This window comes from Melozone crissalis, unplaced genomic scaffold (genome assembly GCF_028551555.1).
Source record: "Melozone crissalis strain CALT ecotype California unplaced genomic scaffold, PUWL_Pcris_2 ptg000033l_1, whole genome shotgun sequence".
NCBI classification, from domain to species: Eukaryota; Metazoa; Chordata; class Aves; order Passeriformes; family Passerellidae; genus Melozone; species Melozone crissalis.
The window spans coordinates 15134566-15148315 of NW_026535811.1; the positions used below are offsets into that span (position 1 = coordinate 15134566).

The 13750-nt window shown below is 45.9% G+C and overlaps 1 protein-coding gene across 1 annotated transcript; it reads left to right on the plus strand.

Annotated features, from left to right (window-relative positions):
• Positions 1-10804: 10804 nt before the first annotated feature.
• Positions 10805-13444, plus strand: LOC128940418 (killer cell lectin-like receptor subfamily B member 1B allele B). Its single transcript, XM_054281802.1, has 4 exons — positions 10805-10943; positions 11846-11988; positions 12641-12750; positions 13306-13444. Exons 1-4 carry the CDS (start codon positions 10805-10807, stop codon positions 13442-13444), a joined length of 531 nt encoding a protein of 176 aa, XP_054137777.1.
• The last annotated feature ends 306 nt before the right edge of the window (positions 13445-13750 follow it).

Sequence of the window (13750 nt, forward strand, 5' to 3'; positions counted from 1 at the left end):
TGTTCTTCCAACACTTGCCCCAGAAAAATAATACAAATGGCTTTTCTACATTTTCTCTGAAAGTTAATAGGAATAAACTACCATGTCCTGCAGAATCCATAGATCTGGGATAAGTTTTGTAGTGGGTTATGCAGCTGGGCAAATTGGAGATGACGGACAAGACACTTCCTGGGAGAACTGGTCAGAAACCTACTGAGGGTTATTGTTTTTGTGTCATTAGCCTGAAAGGTCTCAGGCAGCAAAAGAGATAATGCACTTTTCTCCAATGACTCACTCTCACCAAGGTATAGCACATGGAACAGAGGCATTTTTCTTATTCTACTCTTCCAGATTGCTATCACAGGAGCCCTTTCCATGTGCCACTACAGTCCTTCTGATAAGCCATGGCATTAAGGCTTAGCTTCTTTCCTACAAATTTGTCCGTAACCATCCCACAAGAGTGGCAGAACCGGGATTCATTTTAGAATCTGCAGTGGCAAGACAAGTTCATCAGAAGTGTCCCTTTTCCTTGGTGAGAAGAGCCAACATTCACCCACCCTGAGCAGTACTGGGTAGGAGGTAAAGACTTGGCTGCCTTGTTTTGGGTCTGTAGGACAAAACAGCTGTTAAAAATGTTTAAAGATGTATATGAGATGGCTTAGTACAGTTTCACTCAGGCAGGGTGCCAGGGCATGTTATGTAAAGTGTTGATCTTTCCTACATTTTAAATTGAATATAGAACAGTTGGGTTCCAGCCCTCCTTCCTGGCAACAGGCCCAGCCTTGGGCACTTCCATATAATCTGGGCTTCTCCTAGCTGCCCAAGGTATCAGCAAGACTCAGAGACTGCAGAGATGATGGTGATGTTCTTCTCAGGAATAAAGAGAATGCTCTTCCTGTTGTTCCTCCCATGCTTTTGTTCTGGCCAGCTTGCATTTTCCACTGCTGCGTTTCCCCACCTTCCTGGATCCTTCCAGCATGTTCTGCCTCTGCCGGGACCATGAGGAACAGGAGCTGATGGGGCTGAGCTGCACATCCACACTGGCTGGGTGGCATGTGGATTCAGCCCTCATGGAGAGCTGTCTGGATCTGACATTGTGCCAGGAGGTGCCTTCTGAAATGGCAGCATCTGCTTCTCCGTAAGATGAACAGATTCCCTCTTCATCCCCCTTTGCCAAGGGTCATGCTCCAAGTATGTTGGACAAAAGGTATATTGAAAGGCTAAGAGGATTGGGAATCTTCAGCCTGGAAAGGGAATTGGGATTGTTCAGCCTGGAGAAGAGAAGGCTTTGTGGTGACCTCATTGTGTCCTTCCAGACCCTGAAGGGAGCCCACAGGAAAGATGAAGAGAGACTCTTGACAAGGGCCTGGAGTGACAGGACAAGGGGGAATGGCTTTCCACTGACAGAGAGCAGGTTTAGATGGGTATGAGGAAGAAATTCTTCCCTGTGAGGGTGCTGAGGCCCTGGCACACTGAGATATGTCAGGCATAGGATAGGACATCCTTGGGAATTCTTGTTTTTTCCACTGTCAGGCAACCACTAAGTATAGATGTCTGATATTAAAGCAGCTGGAGTTTAGAGGGGGAAAAATGCCACCAAGGCTGCTAAATAAAAACCAGACTGTTTTGTTTTCTGTTAAATATAAAAGAGAAACTGACATCTTAATTTTATCCAGATACAGAGAGAAAGAGTTTATACCAGTTCCAGTGGTTTTACTTTGTTCAGCTGTTTTCAGTTCCTCTTTCACACAATAATAAAATGTATGTTGCACAAAATATGTCACAATGTTTGTCTAAAAATGGGTAAACTTTGGAGGGAATGAGGTAGCCATCCTTCCTTATGGTCATGAGCTGGTTGCAAAATGATTCTTGTTAAAACCACTTTTTAAATCTTTCTTGGATTGTGACCCAGACAGGGACCTTTTGGCTGTGAATTACTGCAGGAAAAACTAGAAGAAACACTTGTTCTTATTTGTTTAATAATGATTTTTAAAAAGTGATTTGGTGTAAACCCAAAGCATTTAATTTCTCCTAAAAGAACATCCTGAAAGGAAAAATTTAAATGTTTGATTTCAAAAGTGTTAAACATTCCATTATTTTCAGAAAATATATTTAACATTAACAATGATTTTTTTCCGCCTTGGTAGCAGAAACTCTTTGTTTATATTAGAAAATAATTTTGGTCCCAAAAAAGTTACAGGTTTTTTCAAATCCTTTACATATCAGAAAATATCTCCCAATTATTATAGGTCTGGATACAGTTAGCAAGCACATTAAATCCAGAAAAATCCACATTTGCTCAGCTGTCAACCACATCCACAGAACCCTAGCAACAGATAGCTTGAGGGAAAGACATCCTAGTTACTGTAAGTGGAATTTTAGTGAGGTTTTCTATTTGAAATCTTTCTTCTAAGCCTCTCTCTCTCACATGCTTGGTTTTTGTTTCAATTTTCCTTTTTACTACAACCAAATAAAAGTCATTATCTGGAATTGTCAAGTGATGAAAAACAGCCCAAAAGGCTTGCTTTCCCAAAGGAGGGTTGTTTTTCCAAGTGTTTACTGCATTCTTTGTTCATAATGTATATTATATTTTAAATATTTTATCCATTTCAGAATAGATGATTTGCAGATCACTTATCTTTGAATTTGGATCTTGTAATGAAATCTTTACCAAATCTGTTTTCTTGATGAGGTACAGAGACACATAGGACTCAACTGACCCCAGAAGATTCTTCAATTCTGACCTGAGGTAGGTTAAAAATCTCTCTTTCTTCTGTCTTTCTTCATCATGGCCACACTGAGTTTGGGATTGCAGAGGCCAAAAGATGGACATGACTCATCTTGGAAAAATGGGAACAGAGCTGGCAAGAGTAGGAGTGAAGTGGGAGTGTGAGGCCTTCTCTGTTAGGAAAATGCTGTCAGATGTTGCCCATGCCCTTAGCTAGTGTTTAGGAAGCCAAATTAATTAGGTGCTAAGAATGATTATCACAGACATCTCATTATTAACACAGACATGCAGGGCCATTGTCCCACCCACACATACTCACAGGAAAATATCTTTAAATTACTGAAGATATTTACCCATCATAGTTTTGTGGGAAATACACAATACCACAGAGAAAAAATAAGTATACATTTAAATGCTGAAAAGTGTGGCTAAGTGCTCAGAAATACAATACAAACTGCCCTGTGTGCTATCTCCAGTATTAAGTTATGCAGCAGCTCAGTATCACATAAAAAGATTTACAAGGGGAGCTGGATCCCTGTTTTAACTTCTCCCCCATGGCATTTGCACCATCCTTGTCAAATGGAGTTCAAAAGCATCAACTCAGTGGGGTATTGCACCTTCCTTCTTCAAGCAGCACCAGCCCACACAGTCAGCACTCCCTCAAGATGCAGCAGAACCTGCTGATGAGCGTAGGCAATATTCCACAGGAAAGAGGGGAACTATTTTTATGGCAAAATTTGTGGGATTGATGCTATCATGTGCTTCTCACTCCAAAAAACCAGCAATAAAAACCAAAAAAGTTGATTTAAATCAATGGATGTTTCCTACACTCAAGTCCATGTTACAACTGTCAAATTAGCAATAGCATTCCCTAATAAAAAGGAAAATTCTGAATGAAAAAAGGAATTGAGACTTGGTGGAGCTGAAAAATTACAGAATACTTAGGGTTGCCCTGAGAAGCTGTGGCTGTCCCATGCCTGGAAGTGTCCAAGGCTGGGTTGGACAGGGCTTGGAGCAACCTGGAAGGGGCACCCCCATGGCAGGGGTTTGGATGATCTTTAAGGTTCTCTCCGACCCATTCCACCTTTGTGGGGATGTGGAATGGCTTCCCAACTTAGTTGTGACAGTAGGCCATTTTTTATACTCTTAAACAAACAAACTGACATTAATAATTTCTAGTTTCATTCCCCTATTGGATTTCCTCCAAAGGCTTGTCAAGGGTTCAAGGGGGAACCAAGGGAATTGTCTTTGATTGTGTACACTCCTAACTAGGACAGATGTGGCCTTATCCAGTTTCTGGATGTGGAAAGGTAAACACATATTTTGCCAATAAACAAACACATACAATTAATTTAACAATATTTCATTAATGAAATGTTATGTTATTATATTAATGTCATTTATTAACAATAGCTCATTAATGATTGAATATATATATATATATATATATAACATTTGGTTGGAAGGTTCATCTAGAGGCAACTTTGGCTCAGAGCCTGTTGTTCAGGCCTCAGTCAGCGTCTGTTGTTTAGGCCTCATTATTTCAGCCTGCCACAGAATTTCTAGACACATCTCCCTGTCAGGTCTGAGGGCCACTGCAAACCTTCATTTAACTGCAGTACAGACTTCTGAGTCATCAACCACCTCAGAAACCGCTTCACTTCCTCCTCTTTCTCTCACACATTTGGTGTTTGCTTGGCTTCTCTGGGCCTGTGATTATGGGACATGAGGCACAGAATACCAGAACACATCTCTGGCTCTTTGAAGAAGCCTCTGCCATGACCACTGGCACCAGAGGGTGTTCCAGATCTGATGGCCCTGAGAGCATATATCCATAATAGAAAATTGTCTTTCTATTGAAGAAATAGGTTCAATCAGAATTGGTATTTATATTTTTAAAAACCACTCAACTTTTTCCTATAATTTGTTTTAAATGAGAAAAGCAATGTGTTATGTTTCTATTAAGACAGGAATACAGCAATCATAGAATCATAGAATGGTTTGGGTTGGAAGGGACCTTAAGATCTTCTCATTTCACCTTCTCTGTCATGGGCAGGGACACCTTCCACTATCCCAGCCTGCTTGGAGCCCCATCCAACCTGACCTTGGACACTTCCAGGCATGGGGCAGCCACACTTCTTTGGGGATCTGTGCCAGGGTCTCACCACCCTCACAGAGAAGAATTTCTTCCTAATATCCCACTTAAACCCACTGTCTGTCAGTGGGAAGCCATTCTCTCTTGTCCTGTCACTCCAGGCCCTTGTCAAGAGTCTCTCTCCATCTTTCTTGCAGCTTCCTTCAGGCACTGCAAGGCCACAGTGAGGTCACCTCAAAGCCTTCTCTTCTCCAGGCTGAAAAATCTCATTCTCTCAGATTTTCCTCATGGCAGAGGTTCTCCAGCTTCTCAGTGCTTTATTGGCCTCATCTGGACTCTCTCCAACAGTTCCATGTCCTTCCTGTGCTGGGACTCCAGAGAGAAAAGAGGTCACCCCTCAGCCCCCTTTTCTCCAAACTGGACAAACCAAGGAATCCTCAGCTGCTCCTCACAGGACATTCCTTCCAACACTTCCACCAGCTTTCTTCCCTTCCTGTGAGCCTCCATTCAAGGACCTTCACGTTGTTCTTAAATTCTAGGGGGCCTGGGCTGGTTTTGGCTAGGATAGACTTCACTTCCCTCATAGTAACTGGTATGACTACATTTTGGACTTGTGCTGGAACAGTGTTGAGACCACAGGGATGCTTTAGTTCTTGCTGAGCAGAGATTAAACAGAGTGAGAGACCTCTGTTTGTCATCCCGCCCCACCACTGAGGGGGCTTGGGGTGCACAAGGAATTGAGAGGGGACACAGCTGACCCCAACTGCCCAGAGGGATATTACAAACCTAGAAAGCCAAGGAATAGTTTTGTTTAGGCTGCACTATTCCAGTTGCTGCCTTAAGCATCTTTTGTGCTTCCCAAAACAATTGGCTGGACCAATCCCTCTTTCTGACCCCATTTTGCCTCCAGAATTCCCTTTCAGAAAAGCAGACAATGTCTGTGAGCTACACAGAGCCCACAGAGCTCAGGACACAGCAGAGCAAAATGTTTTGTGTGTGAGTTGGTGAAGCTTCGAGAACTCAAGATACTTCCAATCCAGAACCACTTCCCAACACAGGTGACCTCAGGGAGGCCATGAACTTCTATTTCCTCGTGTTACTGACATAAAACCATGTGCCATTAAAAGATAAAGTAGAAATAGACTTCTCTTTTCATTAGAAGTTGAGGTGTGACCGGAAGAGTCAAGAACTTCCTGCTGAAGGCTTGAGAGGGGGGGGAGCTCTGAGTCGTGCCCAGCCCAGAGTGTCACTGTCACAGCAGCCGAGGGAGGGAAAAAGGAGAAGCGGGAACAAGAATGGCAGAAAATGTCCTTTATGCTGACCTGAACTTGTCTGAATCAACCAGACCCAGAATCCTGACAGTCCCTGATGACCAAGGTAGGTCCAGTGCTGGGCACTGAGCTTTCTTTGCATTCTCCACTCTCTCTCCCACATCTCTTGAGAGAGTTCCTTGCAGCACCAAAGCCCCAAAGAGCACAAGGGAAACCTGACGGCCAGGGCTGGAAAACTGCAGGTGGAGTGTCCAGAGAGGGCTATTTTCAAAGGCAGGTTGTTGGAAGATCTACTTTGCTCTTGCTAAGGCACAGGTGTCAGGCAGTGTCTCTGGGGTGAGATTGAGAGTCCTTTTTATCCATTTTGGAGAGCATTCCAGAGCTGAACATCCATTGCTGCTGGCCCTGGCCTGTTGTGCCCCAGCAGACTGAGATTGCTGCAGCAAACTGCTCAGGATGGAGTGGCTGCTGTTGCTGGTGCTCACAGCAGTCTCCTGCACAGCTGCTCCTGCTCCCTGAGCACAGCAGGCACTGCCTGGGGGCTTCTGCTCCTGCTCTGGCTGTGCCAACTGCTTGTTGAATGCACCAGCCTGAAAAAATGTTTCATGGACAGCTTTAGTCCGATTTGAGATCAACAATTGCAAAATTCTAACCAAGGATTTCTCTTTCTTTAATGAGTTTAAAGTGGTTGCATGTATGTTTTCACTGGTTTTGCAATATCTGCCATGAAAGTACATCCTATAAATTAACAGACTTCCTGCTGTGTGTCTCTGTATTTCATTTTCATTTTTCTTCTCTTTCTTTCTATCCCGGCTTTCACTCTGGCATAAATTGTTTCTTGCAATCCATTGTTTGTCTTTTGCACTAAGTGTGACCCCTCTGCATGTCTTTTTGGATGTGTGGACTTACTAACATCCCAGGAAAGAGGGTTTTACCACCCCTTTCAATGGATGAATTCAGAGTTCAATTGACCACAGTAGATGCCACCTGATAACAAGTTCCATTTTCCTTAGAATTTAACTCATGTATTCCTATTCAGAATTTTGTTAGATTTCTAGTAACATCTGGGTGTTTCTCTGCTTGTGCCTTTTAGGGAAACCCCTACCAATTCTTCTATGTGTTCACTGAAATTGTGCACAAGATTTCCCAGATATTGTCTCCATCTTCTAAAAAGAGCTCAAATCCCTGACTTCCATCCCAGCTCTGTACAGTGATAGAATCCAGGGGGCTCAGTGTTGCATATCACGATGACTTGGAGAGTTTTATAACACTGCAACGTCATATTTTTGACTTTTTACCCACTTTTGATCTCCCTCTGACCTTTCTTTCCTCTCCATATGTTTTCTTCTCTGCTGCTCTCTATTTATTACCTGCAGATGATGGAATAGATTTCATTACTCTCCCTGTTATCTGGGTTATTTAGATAAACACTCAAACCCCTCCAAGTTTAGCACAATCTGCAGTTTTCAGGCTTTGATGTTTTAGTCATTCTCACCATTCCTGTCAGGATGAACAACCTTGGACCACCCTTGGCATTTTCCTCCCCTTTTTCAAGGCTGACAATGTGAGTGTGTGCCCCTGTGCCCTCTGGTATTGTCTGCCTCGAAAAGAAATCAGTTCTGTTCCTGCATCTAGCAAGTGCTCCAAGGGTGAAAGAGTCATCATGAAACATGGAATCAGAATATCCTGAGCTGGAAGGGACCCACAAGGATCATCCAGTCCAACTCCTGGCCCTGCACAGATACCCCAATAATCCCACCCTGTGCATCCCTGAGAGTGTTTTCCAAATGCTGCTTGAGCTCTGGCAGCCTTGACCATTCCCTGTGGAGCTTGTTCAGTGCCCCAGCACCCTCTGGAGGAAGAATCTTTCCCTGATATCCACCCTGACCCTGTTCTGACACAGCTCCAGCTGTTCCCTTGGGTCCTGTCCCTGGTCACACAGAGCACAGATCAGTGACTATAATGGAGAAAAATATAATTTGTGCATAGTTAACCACAGTCACATCAACCAGTTGCTGTTCTGTGTTCAGCATTTCTCACAATTTCAGTCATTTTTATTTAATTTAAATTGATTCTCAGCTCTCTTTGTGCTCTGTTCTTATTCCCAGGCTCAGGCTGTACCTATGCAGAAGTGAAAGTGAAAGCCCAAGACACAAATGCTGCAACAAACTGCAAATCATCAGGTGAGTTTAGCTGTCTGATAAAGTGATGGGAATTTAAACAAGAAGAGCAGAGGGGCTGATCCTGATGCCCCAAACATGCAGTGACACAAAACCATGAGGAGGCAGGAGGATACAATTGTCTGCTTTCCACACTCAGAGCAGGGACAGCTGAGGTGTTGTATCCTGTGCCCCTGAACACTTGTTGGCTTTCCTGGCAAAGGAATAGAAGGATGTGATGGGGCACACCCAGACCCCCCGAGCCCAGGCTCCTGTCCCCAGCAGCAGGGAAAGTGAACAAAGGAGAGGAGGAAGCAGAGGGAGGGCATTGATTGCAAGGCCTCTCCTGCTTTTCCCCTCTCCTCAAAGCCATGGCAGGTTGGGATCTGTTCAGTTCCCTGAGCACAGGGCTCCAGAGCCAGTGGGGAAGCACCAGGACATTGAGCCTGGCTCCAGCCTGCCAACCTGGAATGCTCCAGAGTCCCAGTGGGAGCCTGAAAAGGCACCTTGGAATGCAGGGCAAAGGGGCTTCTGTCCAGCTGTTCCCTGATCTTTATGTTTCTGTCCCTCTGTAGGTAAAAGCCGTTGTTCCAGAAAACCTGTTGCCATATTGGTGGTGATAATCCTCGTGCTGGTCCTGGCAGTATATTTAATAATCACGTGTAAGTTCTTTTGTTAGTGTCATAGCAGGCATTTATTTGTGACTCTCTCCCACTGACTGATGTCCAGGCCATGACATACAAAGCCAGTAGAAAACAGAAGTTTGGTTTGAAGGGAAAGGACAGCAGTTTTTAGCCAAGCATGGCTGTAAGAGGAAATCTGTATGAGAGTCAAGTGGTTTGAAAGTTTAAAATTCCAACAGATATAAAAGCCAAAATCCCAATGAAAAACTGACAATATTCAAATTATAAAGAATTTATTATATAAATGTTTTGAAGAAACAAGGTAAGATGTGATAATGCCTACCAGTGGTGCAATTGCTAACTGTGAGAATCCCACAAGGTGATGAGGTTGTATCATGAGACCAAGATGTCCATAACACCAAAAATCTTAAAATAATTAGGAATTCAAGTTCATTTGCAGGAGGCAAGTAAATCACATCTTAAAGGAGTTTCCTGAAGATCATGACATATTTTGAGCTACATAAAAAGATAAATTATATTTTGTAGAAAAAAAATCTTACTTCCATCAGAAAAAAAAAATAATAGAACCAATTGGTATTTCCTTTAAAAGTTTTCAAAGAACCATTTTAAAACTTCAGATGGTTTTGCTTGTTTCTTTCCGTCCTTTCATAGCTGAGAAAGCTTGAGAAGTTTCCTCAACCAATCACTCTCAAGTCCCAGAGTTTGCCACCTGCTCAGAGATGCACATGGAGAACACTTTGATCCTTGGAACTTAAAAAACAGGGCTGGGGGAGGCAAGTCGTTCTTCTTTTTCAGGGCAAAGAGTTCAGGATTGATATCTGACAGTGCCCAGACATTTATAAATGTCAAACAGCAAAGGGTGGGGCAAATTAAAAACAAATAATAAACCAATAGAAAATAAAAGGTGTCATTTTCATTTAATACAGCTTTAATATTAACACTGAAAGAGGAGTTCTTACACTTAGATCCAGATCTGACTTTAGTTATTGTTCTTTTGTGAGGCTCAGTTCTGTCTCCAAACTGCTACAGACCTGAAAAAATACTCCTAAGAAACTTGAGATCTAGATCAAACTTGAGAAATGAAATCAAGGTAGTTTTTACATTCAAGAGCAAACAGTTTCACTTTGCTACAAATCAAAACTGGTGCATTTCGAGCTTATAAAAATGCAGGTGTTGAGTGGTGGGTGCTGCTGCCTATTATCTGTTCCCAACAAAGCTCTGCTGCAGAAAAGCAGGCTGGGTCAGCATTCAGGCAACACTGTCAAACCCCACCCAACACTCACTGCAGCTGGCTCAGCCAGAGAGGCAAGAAAGGCTCTTTTTGCAAGGTTTTATTCCAGTGAAGCATGAGGCTGAAGGGGACCAGTGAGAAAGAGAGAGAACCACGTGGAGCAGGCAGCTTAAGAAGGGGAAGGTGTGGGGAGCTGAGCTAAGGGCAGGGCAAAGGGGATCAGTATCCAGGGGAGAGGGGGTCGGCCAGGAGGGGACAGGGAAAGGGGAAACCAGGGGAAATCCATGTGGGAGTCTTTTTCCTGCAGGAGGAACTACTCCATGGCAGGTAGTCACTGCCATTGATAGGGCAGAGGACTTGGGAATTGGCTGAGAGAGTTTATGGGATGCTACAAGTTTATGCTGTTTTAGTTTTGTATGAATTTTCCATAGGGTCTTATTTTGCCAAATACACTGTTATTAAGATATAAGTTGTGTGAATGAACTCAAGTGTTGCCTTTAATTCAGTGGAACTCGACCCGACCATGTTATGATTTTTATAGTAGACTCATGAGCAAAGAGGCAGAGTTTGCATTCTGTTGGGTGATGGGGGTTCAGAGAGGTCCAGCAGAGCTCTGACAGTGCCTGGCACAGTGGTCATTCCTTGCAAGCAGAAACTGTGTTCTTATTTCCAGATGGTCCAAATACAGGCAGCCAAAATGGCTCAGAAACCCAGTCCCACAGCAGCCACGAGCATACAACAGGTATTATCCCCTACCACTCAAGAGGACACAAAAATATTGTCCCCCACCAAAGAGGACCCAATAACATTGCCCCACATCCCTGAAAGGGCACCAGGTAGGCAATCCTCTATCTTTCCAAAGGGAGTCGCCAGAAATCTGTTGGATTGATGGTTAAGGGGGACAGAAAAGGAACTCTGTCAGGATTTTGTTCAGAAGGAACACAAACAACCCCTCTGCCATGTCAGGAGCACAAACCTCCCCCTGGGACACTCCCAGGATGAGCTCTGGAGCCCATGGAGGGTTTGCATTTGCAGCTCCTTTGGAAGCAGTGCAGGCTCAGCTCTGCATTCCTGCTCCCCAGGGAAGAGCTGATGCCCCTGTGCTGCCAGAGCAGAGCAGTGGGAGGCAGGGAAGGCACAGGAGGAACAATCCCTCAGGCACCCAGCCCTGCAGGGAGCAGGATGGACAATGTGCCTGTGCTGCTTTCCCAAGGCCCCTCGACTGCCAGCCTGTGACCTCAGTGCAATTCCAGGCTGCCCTTCAGGAGCTGCTGGATCCCCAACCAAAGTGTCTCCTGCAGGCCCTGTCTCCCTGAATCCCATCCCCTTTCCAGCTGCCCCTCCCTGCTCCTCCTGCTGCCCTGCCTGGCAATGCACACAAATGTTGGTGCTGCCAGTGGCACCTGTGCTGCCCAATTCTGCATCAGGCAGACCAGACTGTGGGGATCTGAGAGCTGCTTTGTGCCCTGAGCATTTCTCTGTATGCCCGGAGCAAAGCTGGGCAAGGCTGGATCATGTTTGCTGTGCTGCTGCTCCCTGTCTGGCTCCTGCCTGCTGATTCTGGGCTGCCATCAGCCCCAGAGGCTCTGGGGGATCCCTGGTGCTCTGCTGACAATTCTCAGCAGGAGCACACAGGCATTTCTGAGGGCTGGAAAGGCCTCTCTGTCCTCTCCATTGTTGTGGTATCCTTTGGTCAGTGTGAACATGGATTTTACACACCTCTTCTTCCCTTCTGCAGCCTGCCCCATAGCATGGAACAAACATGGCAGAAAATGCTACTACTTTTCTCCAGAGAGGAAACCAAAGGACTGGAATGCCTCCCATGCAGAATGCACTGCCATGGGCTCAGACCTGGTGGTCATTGACAGCAGGGAAGAGCTGGTGAGATCCAACTCCTGGGGCAGCTGCTTGGGGGGCTGGAGCTGCCTGGCCAAGGGCTCAGCAGTGACCCTTGTGCCAGCCCCTGTCCCATGGCCTTGGGCTCTGGGACCTGCTGCCAGCCATGCACAGCCCAGGCCTGGCAGTGGCAGCAAAGGCCTGCACAGGGAGAGGCCTCCTGGGCCTTGCAGTCCTGTCCCTGGAAGCTTCTGTGCCCAGGCCTGATGCCATGGCAAGGAGCAAAGTCCCTGCCCAGCTGGCTGGGCTTTTCCAGGGGTTTAGCACACAGGCCATGGAGCTTGAGCAGACACTTCTTTGGGAGAGCCATGGCTGGGACAAAGCCTGAAACGGGTTTGCCACCCCCATCCAAAGGGAAAAGTGGCCCCTGGAATGAAGTCACACCTGACTGACATTATTGCACAGCTATAATGGCCGTACAGGTGTATTATTACATTTATTATCTTCATATGGTACCTCCAAAAGGGAGATGATCTTATATAGAATGGAGAAATTCATCCTCTGGAGCAGTGTGCAGAGGTGCTGTGACTGAATGCACACTGCACTCTCTGTGCTGCCTGTTCGGCACTGAGCCTTCTGTGCCTCTGCTGAAGAAAAGGTCATTTTCATTTATTCCCAATGTTGGTTTCCTTTCCAGAAATTCCTGCACAAAAAATCAAAAGATAAATACTACTTCCTTGGTCTCAGATACTCTCCAGAGGAGCAGAAGTGGAAGTGGATCAACAACGTGGAACATGACCCAGCCATGTGAGCTCCTTCCAGCAAGTCCCTGCCATGCAGTGTCTGGGAAGAGGAAAATGCCAAAGGCAGAGCAAAGAGCAGAGAGCCCAAGGGAGATCAGGGACTGTGCTGTGGGGGAAGCTGATTGCTGGAGATGCAGGGGCTTCAGCACAAGCCTGGGCCAAGGAAAGGAAGCCTTGCAGGGCCAGGGAACACAGGACTGTCCTGTAGGGATGGCAGGAGAGGACACAGCTGGAGTTCTGCTGGGGAAGGAAGGATCTGGCTGGATGCAGCTCCCTGGGGAAAAGAAGGACACAGGAGGCAGGGACAAGAGAGAGAGGAGGATGTCAGCACCATTGGCTGGAGGGGACCAAAGCAGGGGAATGTTTCTGGATGGGAAAGCATTGCCCAGAACCTTTTGTGGAGATGTGGGGAACAACAGTGAGGAATGGGAGGCGGATTCCAGCAAGGCAGTTCCTGATCTCTGTGGCAATAAACAGCTTAGCAGCCAGGCCAGGTGCCACTCTGCCCTTCACTGCATGTCAGGAATGGAACCAAATTTGACTTTTTTCTCCTCATCAGGTTCAGCATAAGCGGACAATACCGAGACTATCTCTGCACAGCCATTGGATATGGTGAAGTACATGCTGCAGGATGTGGTGGAGATAACACAACACAAAATATGTGTGAAAGAGCTCCAAGAATGACAAAAAGGCATTAGAAGTAGAGCTAAAAGCAAGAGGTGCAGGCTGATCTGTTCTGCCCAGCTTCCTGTAGGAACCATGGATGGGATGTGTCCCATTTCCCTTGAGCTGCCCAGTCTCTGCTCCCAGGCTCTCCTGCAGCCTCTCTCCAGCCTCGGGGCTGAGCTCAGCCCAGCCTTTCCCTGCTGCTGCCTGAGCCTGGATGGATCCCCTCTGGAAGAGCTGGCCCTGGCACACAGGAGCACTCTGGCACTGTCTCATGCCAGAGGTGGCACTGCCAGGCAGGCACTGCCAGGGGAGAGGAGTCCAGCCTGGGCACAGGG